At 36.1% G+C, this 14,984-nt stretch overlaps 1 protein-coding gene across 2 annotated transcripts in view; it reads left to right on the top strand.

Annotated features, from left to right (window-relative positions):
- Window positions 1-14,984, top strand: part of ywhaz (tyrosine 3-monooxygenase/tryptophan 5-monooxygenase activation protein, zeta polypeptide) — a 29,440-nt gene continuing 14,456 nt past the window's right edge. Inside the window, exons 1-4 of one of the 2 annotated variants that reach the window (XR_012394484.1) lie at window positions 94-153; window positions 5,521-5,823; window positions 10,069-12,196; window positions 12,563-14,748. Coding sequence is in view for 1 of the 2 variants with exons in the window: in NM_212757.2 (NP_997922.2) it covers window positions 5,533-5,823; window positions 10,069-10,192 (415 nt within the window). In the remaining variant the exon portion in view is untranslated. Of the gene's footprint in view, window positions 154-5,520; window positions 5,824-10,068; window positions 12,197-12,562; window positions 14,749-14,984 lie in introns of those variants that run through there. The other variant, NM_212757.2, reaches the window with a different exon arrangement.

Here is a 14,984-nt window from a genome sequence, read left to right as displayed (position 1 = left end):
GACGTCACGGCCCCTGCCCAGTCCCTGCTCCAGCAGAGGGTGAGTGGGAGGGAAACCCCGTGGATCCACGGGAACGCTGAGCAGCGCGGCCACAGTCACAGAGTGGCAGCTGATTAGTGCAGACGGAGACCGAGCGACCACTCTCACTCACAGGTTGGCTTACTTTCGTTTCATTCAACTCTATAGTTTAGCATTATATGGATAAGAGCTGCAGTTTTTGCTCTGACTCTGCTCATTTTAAACGAGCTATTTATGTTATTAAACGCGTTGTAACAGCTAACGTTACTTGCCACAGGGATGCTTCAAAGCTTTTATTTGAGAAAGGATTGATTGCTGATTCGGTTCAGCACAGATGATAACGTTACCAAAATAAAAAGTTTGCTGTGAACTGAAGCTGAAGCTTTCGTGTCACTTAATAAACGCTATTATCTTCGTTTTGGCTCCTCTTAGCACTTCAAAACGCTTCAGATTTCCAGATAACGGAAGGATGAGTCCTCCTCCGCACAGAAATAGCACTTCAACTGTTAACGTTAATGTTCCTATGTCATGAGCTCCGATTATACGCGTAAAACTGTGATTTATCGTAACCATGCGTAAGTTAGTCCTGGAAGATTTTTGGCAAGCCAGATCATGTCGTGCTCATTAGGCTAAAAGTAGGGCGTTTACCTCACTGCTTTACTACTGTGGAGTTCCTGTCAGTTGAAGGTAACGTTATCGACAGTGAGCGTCTGCGAAATTGCTTATTGAAATGAGTTACTGTTTTGGTCTTTTTTTCTGCACAGTTCAATACACTCTCATTGCCTGAAGGGATATTGTTAATGAAACTGGTTCGAATGAGCCGCCCAGTTTAGTACTGGTTTCGTATTGAGACAAAAGCGGACACTAGGAGGGGAAGGTAACATCAGGTAAAGGGTTGGACGGGAGCAGGGCGGGAGCAGTTCACGCATAAAATCCCGGATGACTGTGATCAGACTGTAAAGATGTACATGTGTTGTTTAAACATTGTTAACTGCTTGCTGTTAGGCTGGTGTGTGGACTGTTCGTGGTCTGCTAGGTCATTTCCGCATTTTTGGGACGTTTTTTTTTCCACTCCTTTTCTCACACATCACATGCAAAATGAATGGGGGTTGTTTAGTCTGATACAAAGTGCTCATTTTGGATGAGTGGGTGGTGGTAAACCTGGCATCAAAATATATTTCTGATATAGATAAATGATATGGACTAATAATTCAAATAAAAAAAGCATTGACATAAAGTGGTGTCTGCTTCAATTCACTACAATCACTTTTGCAATTCAGTGACCCCCATGACCCTTGTCAGTGAGTAATACCAGTTTCCAAATATTTGATTCAGCGTTTTGTGAACGTAGCTTATATGTGAACAGTGGATTTGTTATGATTATTAACATAACTTCTAATATATTAGCCTGTCACACCAATGATGCTAGCAGACATTTTTAACATTTAATAATAAACTTTTAACTGCCGAGTTCCCTAGGTTTTCATTCATTTATATTATTAGATAACTGTTGTCAGATGACAAAAATGGAGGAAAACTAAATAATCCATTTTGCATACAACTTTATTGAAAGTGTTTTTTTTTATAAATTCCAAGAAACTGTATAATTATGTAGAATACAATAAAAGAGAACCTTTCTTTAAAACATTTTTCACATTAGATAAATGGAATTTAAGAGAAAAACAACCAAACAATAATAAATATAATAAAAAAAAAATATATATATATATATATATGTGTGTGTGTGTATATATATATATATATATATATATATATATATATATATATATATATATATATATATATATGTATATATATATATATATATATATATATATATATATATATATATATATATATATATATATATGTATATGTATATGTATATATATATATATATATTTAAAAAAATAAATGTATATATATTTAAGAAAAAAAAAAAAAAAAAATATATATATATATATATATATATATATATATATATATATATATATATATATATATATATATATATATATATAAAACAAATCATAAAAATGCAAATTTACCAGTTTAATCTTAGTGAGTTAATTATATGTTTTATTTCACACATAAGAAGTCTATAAAAATTGACCCATTAAAGCGGAGCTGCAGAGTGCAAAGCACATCATGTGAGTGGGCGGAGCTGAAACTATTCTGAAGCATTATAAAATACTGTTAGGGACTTATTTAGCTTTTATAGTACATTTTAGTATATTTACAAATTTTACAATAATTAATTTAAACAATTTATTCTAAGAATTTTTTTTTCTTAGTGTGCATCATGCACTATGATGGATAATGGAATTGTAGTAATTTCTCTTAATTAACTGTTAAATAAAGTGTTGTACTCATGTTTTTTTCCAGCGCCATCTCGACAAAGAACATGACAAATTGAAAAGTGGCTATTCAGTCGAGTTCATTAGTATGAAGATTTTTAAAGGGAGACATGCCCCCTTAACCCCATCCCCAAATCTACCCCTTAATTTGGTATTGAGCAAAATACACAAAATGTGTAAATATGGTCAAAGTTATTACAAATTATCCACTGAATTAAAAAGGTACAAATTGACTTGCATTGGTTTTGTCCAAATCTTAAAAATTACTTTGCTTCTAATCAAAGATTTTATATTTCTTATAGTTCTGCTGGTATTTGGTCATTTCAATGTAAATTTTAATTTAAATACATATGTTTAGTTTTCTTTTTAGCTGTAGTTGTATAGGATCAAGCGATTTTAAAGTTTAAGTAGTAATTTATCATAAAAATATTAGCTGCTGTTTTGTCTATTTTTGCTTTTTGAATTAAGGGTGCTTTTACATTATCACTTTTGGTTTCCAACTGGGTCTGTTTGACGTCAGAGTTTGGTATGTTTAGCTAGTGCAAACAATGTCTTTGAACTTCGGTGCGCACCTGTGAACTGTACCCGTGTCCACCTGAAAGAGGTGGTCTGGGATACGGTTTGTTCGAACTCTGGTCCGGGTCACTTCTGATACGAATGCAATCGTACAAAATACTGGAAGAGAACCACCAACTGTGCAACAACTAATGTTACCTTGACGCTTGGGACTAACCCAGTGCAAACACGGTGATAATGTCTGCTTGTCTAATCGAAAAATGACTTCTGCAGACATTGCGTGATGTTCTGAACGTTTTTTATATTTTTGCGGCAGATAGACGCAAGATGGTGTCTGCATGTCACCAAAACTAAAAGATTCAGTAAAAGCAGAACAGCCATGATGTGCATACATCTTTCAATTTTGGTGCCTTGGCTTTTGTGGCCGTCACCTAGCAACAGCTGTACACTCAACAGTCAACAGTGTGTTGATGGTGCCAGCATACCAAGGTTCAGAAGAAGAACAACAATGTAAACACAAATCAATCGAAAAGGTGGCAAGGGGGGACAATCGAACTTTGGTTTTGACCAAGCAATTGAACCAAGTGTGAAACCACCTTAAATCGCAGTCACATACGAGTTATGCTCCATTCACACAGGGCTTCAGTGTCAGCGCTTGACTAAAGGCGTGTCTGAAGTTAGGGCTGAAGCGATCGTCATAGCAGCGTCAGCCAATGAAATTTAGTCAGCAATAGGCCACTGTCTAGCTGGTGTATTTGCATACAGCGATCTGATTGGCTGACGCTTCCGTTGGCACTTGAAAAGTTGAGCTAGTCCCAACTTCTGCATCGAGCAACGCTTCTGAAGCGGCGGCCGACGGATCTACAATCCAGTTCGGCAACGCCTGACGTCACCCATTCAAAGTGAATGGGAAGCGCTGACGCCCCGTGTGAATGGGTTGTTAGACCACACAAAAATCTGTCATACTGTGCTGGTAACAGGTGTGGGACAAAACAAGATTGTGACATCTTGTTAAAACGAGTGGTTGCTGCATATTTTAAATTTCTGTACAGATTGCCTGCATTTTGATCTTCTATTAGGCCTCATTTTAATCTTCAATTGGTCTCACACATTCATGTTGTGCAAATTGGCAAGTCGTGTTGCTTGTGTTTCCAGTCTGGTCCATTCACATGCATATGAATGGAAGTCTGTTGGGCAAAAAGTGCAGTTCGACTTTGGCTTTAGTTAAAGAACCCACAATAATTTTCTACCAATCTGATGCAAGAACTAAAGCTATTAGATAATGAGATATAACTATACTATCTAAAATAGATAATGTTTTAATAATCATTGTAATTCAATAGGGCAAATAAATTCAACACTATAACTATAGCAATAATTTAAAATACTGGGTAAATGTCATTGGAACTTTTTAGCTGGTGAACTACATCTAAAGGCTGGTTTATACTTATTTCTCAGATGAACGCGTATGCTCTGGTACAGCCTTTGTGCGGTCACATAGCCCTTGCCATGGCTGACGCTCACGCACACTTCTCAAAAAATGTAATCCGTTGCAATGACGTAGCGCAAGCTCTGATTTGTCAGCTTGGTAGTTTTGACCAGTGTGGGCGGGACCGAGAGCCATGCAAACCCATTGAAGCAAATGTTTACAAGTGTCGAGTCTCTTAAAGGAGCTGTAGATGGAAACTGTTGTTTTGTGTTTACCTTATGATTGTTGTTGTTGCACGTCTGCCCGTTTCTGCCTCTGAATGAGTGAGTTTTAGCTACTTGTAGATTAATGAAAAAACAAAACACCAGCGACGAAACTTGACACAAAAGAACATAACCTACTGCCAGCTAACTTTTCAAAAGTGTTATTGCAGAGCAACACAAACAGTGCGCAGAAGTATAAATGCATGACAACGCGCAAGACAGGCGCCATGGGTCACGCTGATTACTCGATGCAGAAGTGTAACATTCATTCATTCATATTAACATTCATAATGGGTTGGATTTTAATTGAGCATTATAGTTATTCTTACAGTTATTATTCTTGGAAGGGATGTTTTTTTAATGTGGGCAAATAAGTTGTCTTGCATTAAACGTCATACATTTATATTATGTGTATTATGGTTGAGTTAAAATAATGATTTATTAAAATAATGTTTGAGCTAACATAGATTTTTTTATATAAATCAAATATAAATCGTTTATTATTATTATTATTATTATTATTATAATCATTATTATCATTCTTTGTAATGTATATTGCCCACCCTTCACAATGAATGACATGTATTGCAAGTGAAAGTGCTTGTTCAGATATAAATTGATGTGTGGAACCAGGAGTTGATGTAAAAAAGGCGATCAGACCTTTAGGCAAATTAGCAGTAAAACCTTGTGGTTACAGTCAATAGAATTTAAATAGTGAAGGCATTTCCCTACATTTAAGTCCATTCCTATCAAATGAGAAATAAACATCTCCTTCCACTTGCAGTTCAATAATGATTACATATTCAGCATGATTGTTTATTTGCAGAATGTTTGTGTTCCCCTGTTTTAATGTCAAATTAACATTTCCAATTATAGTGTGCTACCACTAATTATAAGCATATTTATAATTCAGACTTAAATTGTGTTTCTCCAATAGAACCAAGCAGCCATGGACAAGAGCCAACATGTGCAGAGGGCCAAACTGGCAGAGCAGGCCGAACGCTATGACGACATGGCTGACTCTATGAAGAAAGTGACTGAACTGGGAGAGGAACTGAGTGATGAGGAGAGAAACCTGCTCTCTGTGGCCTACAAGAATGTGGTGGGAGCTCGCCGGTCTGCCTGGAGGGTAGTGTCCAGCATCGAGCAGAAGACCGAAGGCACTGACAAAAAGCAGATGGCTCAAGAGTACCGTGAGAAGATCGAAGCCGAGCTGAAGGCCATCTGCAACGACGTTCTGGTGAGCTTTGAAAAGGAAACTGTCAATGATAGGGATCATAACTGCTACAGAGCTTGACATTTTAAATGGGATATTGCAAATAATGTCAGCACGGTGTTTCATTTTGGCGTTAAGCAGAAATTGGGTTGAAGATAAACAACTGGGGACAGATTAACTGAGCTTCCTGTGGGATCAATTTCTTCTTTAAAGTTGTCATATTTGTGGTCTACAGTGGGTTATTCATTGAGTTGATCAGCAAAACTGCATGCAGAGTCTAATGTGTTGATCTGTGAAAAGAGCTCTAAATGATACAGAATTAAGCTAAGATTATATGAATAAATGAAAAGTAGTACAAGCTTTATTCAAACTTTATTTCTAAGAAATAATGACTGAAAAAAAACATTGAAGTTTGAGATATACGTTTAATTTTAATGGTAATACTTTGTTGTGCAGCGCCAAGTTTGACAGAAATGATTTAGTTTGCAGTTAATTTAAAGAATACATTTTATAAAGTTTTTTTTATGAATTCCATTGAACAAACAGGGTTTTTAATAATATAAATGTTATAAATTCTTAAATTCATTTCTAATTAGAATAAAACAGAAAACAATAGATTTGCTAATAAAACATGGATGGAATTTGAGAAAGTAACACTTTTCATAGGGTCCCAAAAACACTTTTTTTTTTGTTCAAAATTGATTGAATTATTAAATTGCAATGTAACAAGGGGGCGGAGCCAAGAGCTCCCACGCTCTGTGTTTGCAACAGACAGGCTGACAGAAAGAGAGAGAAGCTAAGCTAGGATGAGCATTCAGCCGTACATGTATAACTTGGGACACAGACCAAGCAGAGAGTACAAAATCATTTGTGTCTTTGTAAAGTCTCGGTGTACAAGTGCAGAAACCCACGCTCAGAACTCAGAAATGCACAGCACCACACCACGCAAAAGGTACAGGCAATAATTCCGATCACAGCGATAATGTGGAGAATATTGATCTTGTGTTGAGCCCAATGAGCTTTTCATCAAAAAAATAGAGCAAGGGTGTTACCATTAGTGATCGATTTGACTCGCACGCTGAAAATGGCGGGCATGCAACTAGAAACTGAGGATATGATGATGACGCGAGGCTGTCAATCAATATTGGTGGGCGGGAGGACCGCTCTCCTATGTAAAGTTGCAGTCGGTCTGAAAACCGCTCCAATTGGTCCATGGTTTTTATGTTGTTAAATTGGACAAAAAAAGGACTGTGTGTTTATATCACCCCAATATGATGATCTATACACTATACTTTCACACGTCTGTCCAAATAGCTTGAAAAGTAGATTTTTCACCATAGGTGCCCTTTAAAACATAGTCCAGAATAATTATACCGAAAATACTGAAAAAAATAAATTGACTTTTAGAAAAAAATGCTTTTTTACTCAGTTGACACCAAGAATGCACCTAATAACATTTTTGTAATCTTAAGAAGATTTTAAGGATCCTGGCCTTGATTCGGATACAAAACTAGTTCCATTTTGTTTAATGTCTTAAACTCTGCTGTAAATTATTATCTAAGGTCTTCAGCCTCTCATTGGTTTTGCCCAAACTGCAACCAGATAAGAAAAACCTCAGCCTGCCTTCATTGTAAATAAACAGTCGAAACGGTCAGTAAAATGTTGTTTTATTATCATTATTATTTAAAAAGAATAGAATAAATAGTACACATTAGGAAAAGCTCCAAATGAATTAGCAAACCGTTTTGCCTATTAAAATTAATAGCTAATTAAATCAAGTTATTAAATCTCATTAACCTCTTCTCCAGTGTAAAATTGAAACATTCTGATTAAAGAGCAGTGAATGAAGTTCCTATTTAGATTTTCCCTTTGTTTACATTAAAAAACAGAGGTGTCACTTTAAAATTGTACAGATCTCTAATAAAAGCATTTGATGGCTTTCCTAACTTTTTATGATCATTTAAGACAACTTGTTGTTTCAAAGAAAGCCCACCAAGGTCGACATGTTTTAGATGTTTTTATTATTATGTGTATATGTCTATTCAAACACGAACCTAAAACCCAGAGTGTTCACTTTCTCTTCAAATCGCGTGTACAGAATCCATTGGGTAAACGGCTTCTATTTATTAACATGAAGCGTGTCTGACAGTCACGCACAACTACATAAACTGACTGCTTTGGGGATTGCATAGGAGAGGCAACAGTGCCTGTAATGGAAAGGAAGGGAATCCCACGGTTCTTATATTTATTTCAAAGGGTTTTCATATCTGAATAAAATAAAAGCAATTCCACATTTAGGAGTAAGGGGCGTTGCCTGGTGGTTCGGCAGTATGGGTTGTGTATTGACATGATCGGCTCTTTGATGTTTATTGCCACCCTTCATAGAAAGATTGCAAATACTGAAGAAATACGGGAAAATATGTTTAGAGGGATGATAGCAGGATAGATTTGTAAAATACGGGAGAATCCCGGAAAAAAACGGGAAAGTTGACGGGTATGGTTTGAATGGTCACCAATTCACCTATTCCCCTAGAGTGGTCCTGGACACATCCACAGAAAACTAAGAAGTGAGACTAGTGCAACTGTATAATGCTTTAATGAATCAGACTGGACCATGGTCTCTCTGGGCATTGGGCCGTTTTAGTTGGACTGCTGCCTAGGGCGTCTTAAACGGTGGCACATGGAATGTTATGCTTTGCCTTTATGACATTCCTTTCATTTTCCAGATGTTATTTAGACTGCATGCGCAAGAATGTGCTGTTTAATTTGGCATTAAAAGGGTAATGGGTTGAAGTTGGCTTCTTCAACGAACAACCTGCTGCTGGATGTTACATCTTACATGCTCTGAAAAGCTTTACATCTTTGATTCTGCTAAACCTAACAGACCTTAGTACATAATGAGATGAAGTGCACTGTTGAATTCTGCTGGTGTGAGGTTCTTGCGCTTTTGCTGCTGGCCCTGATGTTCACTGGGAAATCATGTTGGCAAGGAAGAATGATCTAAAATGATGATTCACATCAAGAATAGCATGGGGGGAACAAGTGATTTTGCTAAAAGTGTGAAAATAGCAGTTGGGACGAGTAATGCTGAAAGTACTGTGGTGAATCACCATCTGCAAAGATGATGTACAATTTAGTAGATTTGTAAACGGCCATAAACTGAGGACAAAGGACAAGTGGGTAAAACTGTAAGTGAATGTTTATGTACCAGTTTGAAAATACTTGAGGTTTCTGTGATTCAGATTAAGGCTTTCCAGTAACTATGAAGTTTGATGCATTTACATAAATTGTTTATGTGCAGTCGATACTAAGTACTGATTCCTTGTCATTGTAACCGGCCGACTTAAATGTTGACTTAACTAAAGTTGGCTCCTTACCTAAGAGGATAAATTTAGGATGCCGCATAGAAACCCCTAAACACATCTCTTGTAACCATTTAAAGTGGACATGCCATGGTCAGATGCAGCTTTACAGAAAATAATAGATGAAACTGATTCATGATTAACAATGCAATTTAAAAACAAGAATTAAACATGTCTCAATTAAGAAAAGGTTTGGAGGGCATATTTGATGCAGAAGTAGGTAAAATGCACACCTATAAATCCATTACATCTTTAGTAAAAGAAAAAATACTGTAAACTACTGTTTGATGCTGTTTGACGTGTGTCTTGTTTTGCTTGTAAACTCGTAAACAAACAGTTATGATCAGTTCATGAGATCGGCCAGATTGGCGAGTACCGATCTAGTCATGAAATGTGATTATTGGCCAATACAGATCTTCAGCCGATCGATCGCTGCATCCCTAGTTGAACGTCTGACATTTGTTCGCGAACAAGTAGCATATGAGTTCATCCATCTTAGAACTGCTGTTTTACAAGCTTAATCTTACATTGTTACTATTTTACTGTGACGTAATACTGATACTGTATGTGATGTAGATTGTAGCATCTCTCTGACCCGTGTTTCAGTTTTCCTCAATGGTTGGTCTGTGAAATCTATTTGTCGTGCGTTTTGGTTCTGAAGCATTGTTTTCAGTTTGATCTCAGCTACAAAATCCTTTTTTTTTTTCAATCTTGAGAATGTTCTGATGTCGACTGATATCAAAATACTAGGCTTCAGAGGTCTTTTATGAAAGTGACCTGGTTTCTGAGCTGACTACTTTATGTTGTATTTAGTCCATTGTGTTTTTGACTTTGCTGTTAGGAAGTGGACCATTAGAAAGGTTACTGCCTTGTATGGTGGATTCACATTTATGTTTCTTTTCCACAGCATCTGCTGGACAAGTTTCTGATCCGCAGCACATCTCCAGCAGAGAGCCAGGTATTCTACCTGAAGATGAAGGGTGACTATTACCGCTACCTGGCAGAAGTCGCTACAGGAGACGAGAAAACCAGTGAGTTTGACCCGGACACCAATTATTTAAGAATATTATAGGATGCATCATTCTGGTTATATAGGAACCATTCTTGTTTATAGATGGTCTTTGATGTTCAGCACAGCGATTTAGAGTTTGAGAAGTTTTTGCCAACTTCTATGACTTTTTGCCAGCTGTGCAGCCACACCTCCACCTCTCTCTTACACATACACTCACAGTTTTTTCGTAGGTGCCAGTGGAACATGTCTTTACTTGTGCTTCCACACCCTTAATGGCTGATTATTGAGGGAATGTTGTACAAAATCTCCTTGAAAGCCGAAATGAAATGGTTTATTGCATTTTGAAACCATGCATTTTTTTTTTCTAAATTGAATATGTTAATGCTTATTTTTAAAGTGTATCAGCGGGTATCATCAAGAGCATGCCTTTCATGTTTTAAAAGGTTAGTTCACCCCAAAAAATAATGATTAGTCATTCTTGAACAATTTCTTAATTTTGAACGAATCTTTAATGTGACTCGAGAATGATGAGTCCTTTCAGGGAGTGATTTGTTCATTCGCGCACACACACTTGTGCAGGTGGGGTAGAAGATTAGTTTTTTTTTTTTTTTTGCGTCATTTCTATCTGGTGTGAGTCATTTGTTCATCACATAAAAAAGACAGAAGCCAATCATATGCAGTCAGAGCCTGAAAAAGATTTGATCTGTTTATTTCTTGAGTCCTCGGTTTTGGATCATCTCTTTACATCCTGTCACATAATGAAGGAACGACTCAACATTAAGACTTGAAAAGTGAACTAATCGTAGGTCCTTTTGGCTCAGACTGTGTGCATTAGTTAAGTTTATATAGTACTGTCAGTGATACATGGACACTTTGTTTATTGCATTATATTCTAGACTTGTTTGTTGTGTGATTGACACACTATTGAATGGAATGACTCAAAAAGCTTTGTTCATCTCAATGAACAAGGCCTAAAGGTCAGAGTCAATAAAATGATCTGAATTTTCATCACTACAAAGAAAACAATTCTGCTATTACCCACCCTCATGTCCTTCTAAACTTTCACTCATCTTCGGAAATGTGAATTATTATATTTTTGATGAAACCCAAGAGATCTCTGACCCTCCACAGACAGCAAAGTTTATGAAACGTTCGAAGCACAGAAAGGTATCAAGAATATGGCCAAGGCAGACCATGTGTAATCTGTGCATTAATTGTATTTTTGTTAAGCTCTGAGAATACTTTTGTGTGCACACAGACCGAAAAAGAATGACTTCATTCAACAGCTTCTTCTCTTCAGCATCAGTTCAGGACTCATGTTTACGCAAGCACTTTGTTTTGTTGCTGATGTTAAATTAGTGATAGAATTTTCATTCTGAAATGAACTATTCCTTTAAATGGATCCTATTATGCTGTTTTCCAAAATGTAGTCTCAGATTTGTTCGGAATTCTCAGGAATATAAGCAGGGCAGGATTAACCAATGGGATTAACCTCGTTGAAATAAGCTAGTTAAGCAATTCACGCCCATCACTGTTTGATTGACAGAGACAACATAACTAAAGAGCGCAGTAGATAGCAGCATGAGTGGCATAGCTCGTAAAGCGCATGGCAACATGTTTTGACGCAATCAGTTATGATCCCGGTTTGAATCCAGCGTCTGATGAACACGTTTTTTCTTTTTCCCCCACTACATGTCAGATTTTGCCTACTCCTCATCAAGAGGAAGACAAGTAGGAATCATTCATGAGTGTGTGTATTATGGAGGACTCTGATTCCTAGAACTGGATTGGAAAGGTGTTATATCCAAATCATATGCATTATAAGTTTGTAGAAGTTATACATTTACAATACCCTTAAATTTAAAATGTTAGTACTTCTTTATAGAACTTAAACAAGTAAATTAAAATCCATTAATTTTCACCAGTTGTATTAGTTACTTTTTTTTATTAAAGTGTGCTTTAAAATAAGTTAAATCTTTATAGACTAGAAATATATGTACTGTATATAAATTTTTTTTCAAATGTGGGCAATACTGTATAGATTAATTTTATTTTAAAAATATTATTTTAATCTTATTTTTTTATTCAACTATAGGGGTGCAGCTAGGTAAGGGGCCTACAAGACATTGTACCCAAAGGCCTCTGAATTCTTAATGCCGGCCTGAATTTAAGTGTGTTGAAATTAGAGATTTATACAAATTTCAGCCACTAGTTAAAAGACCCTCTAGTTCAGGGATGTCAAACTCTATTCCTGAAGGGCCGCATCCCTGCACTAGGGTTTCGTTCCAACCCTAATTAAACACACCTGATCAAACTAATTGAGTCCTTCAGACTTGTTTGAAACCTACAGGTAAGTGTGTTGGAGCAGGGTTGGAACTAAACTGTGCAGGGCTTTGGCCCTCAAGGAATTGAGTTTGACATCCCTGCTAAAGTTGTTGTGGCTTCAGTCATTGTTGGGATACTCTTTGAAATCAGGAAGCATTAACAACTTCTATCGAAATATATATCATTATCGTTCAATATGGAAAATAATTATCAAGATTGCATTTTTGCCATATTGCCTATCCCTAGTAACTAGATTTTCTTTTGCGAGTTCAGTGGCTCTTGAGAAAAGAAATCTGAAAAAAATCTGAAAGAATGGAAGATTGTTTATTTTCAGAGCAAAACGAAGCAAATAATGCCACAGGTTTTTAGAAAAGCTGTAACAAAATCTGTCATTTTAAAATAAAAATCCCTGCTAAACACTGGAGAGACTGGTTAGACATGATGACAACACATTACTAAAAAGTAACTCAAGCAAATATCTACCCCAAGGCATTTCTTAAGTGTTTATTTAGGTTGCATATATTCTCACTATTCTGTACATGTCTGTGAGAAACCTCTGGACTACAAATTAAAGTGTCTGGGGTGAAATAACGTAAAGCAGCATTACTCAATAAGAAAGTTATAAGTGTGAAAAGCTTAATATGATTAGTTAACTTTTTAATGAAGAGTCATTCACTGAACATACTGATGTTCTAAACGCATAAGACTTTGGTAAAGATTTAAACAAGCTTCATGCAATGCATCCTTATTAATCAAGTATTTGAATCTGAGTCTTGTGAAGAGATACTGTTTCTTGATATCATGAGCACATTTCAAAAAGAATCAGTCAGATTCTTTACATATTCAGATACAGACATATGTACAAGCAGATCATGTGTGGTGGTCAAACATGGGACAGAAACCTCTCAGATTTCATTATAAGAATCTTAAGTTTTGTGTAGAAAATTAGCCAAAGCTTGTGTGTTTGGAACAACATGAAGGCGAGTGATAGACAGAATTTTCACTTGCAAACGCTGTCCAGTTTGACAGCCCACTAGGTTTTGAAACGGGCCATAATGTTCACATAAGTAGTGTTACATAACTGCCAGTATTACTCTTGAAGTGGCTTTAATATCTTGTTTTACTCGGTTGTTTGTCCTTGAGCGAATGTACTGGCTCTGCTCCAAACGCTCTAGCTGCCTACCTTGAGGCTTCACATGCACGCCAACAAGAGGACTGTTGCAAGCCATGTGCAGCCAAATTGTGCTGCTTATACGTTGTTTTAGCCAACAGCATTTTTTTGCATTGTTTTTTAGTTAATTTTAACAATACAGAACAATAAATTAACAGAAAAAAACATGCTAACATATTACATGCATACACTTATCAATATACACACCACATAAACGTGCATGTAAAAAAACGCATAAGATTGCTATATTCCCCATTTAAGGAAATGGTAACTGGATGTCTTTATGTTCCCTAAATATCAACCATTTTTCCCCAACCCTTTCTGAAAATATGCGTTTTCATCCTCAACATAAATGTCAGTTTTTCCATCATATGTATTTCAGTTATCTCAAACCACTGCTTAAGTTTCAACATTGAGTCTTTAAGTTCCTTGTTATAGTCTTTTTGCATGCCACAAGAAGAATCCTGCTCAAATAATGGTCACCTCTAGGATAGTGTCTTTATCTCCAATAAACAAAAATAGTGCAGTCTTTGGAACTCTGCATATGAAATAAATGTTTTTAGATGTTATTAAATGTTAGTTTTAAGGATTTCTATAAGCTAGTGTGCTCTAAAACATTGACAATATTCCCTATCGGAAGGTAAACATACACGCCTTTATAAAAAAAACAAAAACAAATGGGAAAACGATTTGTTTGATGACCTTATACTTCAGGTTGTCATTAAATCTTCTGACCTATCAAATGCTCTAGTGTCTGATATGTCCCGCCCCCTTCAAGATGCTTTTCATTTGAAGCGCTTGAGCTCAACCGGTTTCGCAGTGAGCAAAAAAAACCCAGTATTGGTTGTTTTGAATGAAGAGGAGGAGCAACGATATGTCCCACCCTGTCTTCTGTAATCTCATACCTGTTTCGGTACATAAAATTTTGTATAAAAATGCCCGTTCCAAATATCACAATATATTGTTTCAGCACCAATATTGCAATGTTGAGTTTGTATTATAATTTATAATTTGCTTGTGTTTTTTAAATGCCTGTAATTATAAAATGACTTTAAAAGCATTCAGGTAAAAGAAATTGTAAAAAAAAAAAAAAAAAAAAAAATTCGACCATAACTATAATTAATTGTATTACATTATTTTTATTTTTATTATTCAGTTACTGTACTTGAATACCGTTAGCCTCTGTAAATGCTAAAACATTTTATTTCAATGTTATCTTTTTCTTGATTTATATTTATTGATTGTTGATGAAAAGACTCAACACATGCAAATAAAGAAATGCACAGCAAATAACAGACCACAAGGAAAATGCACC

The sequence above is a fragment of the Danio rerio genome, chromosome 19 (assembly GCF_049306965.1).
Source record: "Danio rerio strain Tuebingen ecotype United States chromosome 19, GRCz12tu, whole genome shotgun sequence".
Taxonomy (NCBI): Eukaryota; Metazoa; Chordata; class Actinopteri; order Cypriniformes; family Danionidae; genus Danio; species Danio rerio.
Note: the sequence above shows the minus strand (reverse complement) of the source record. Positions and strands in the feature narration are given on the sequence as shown.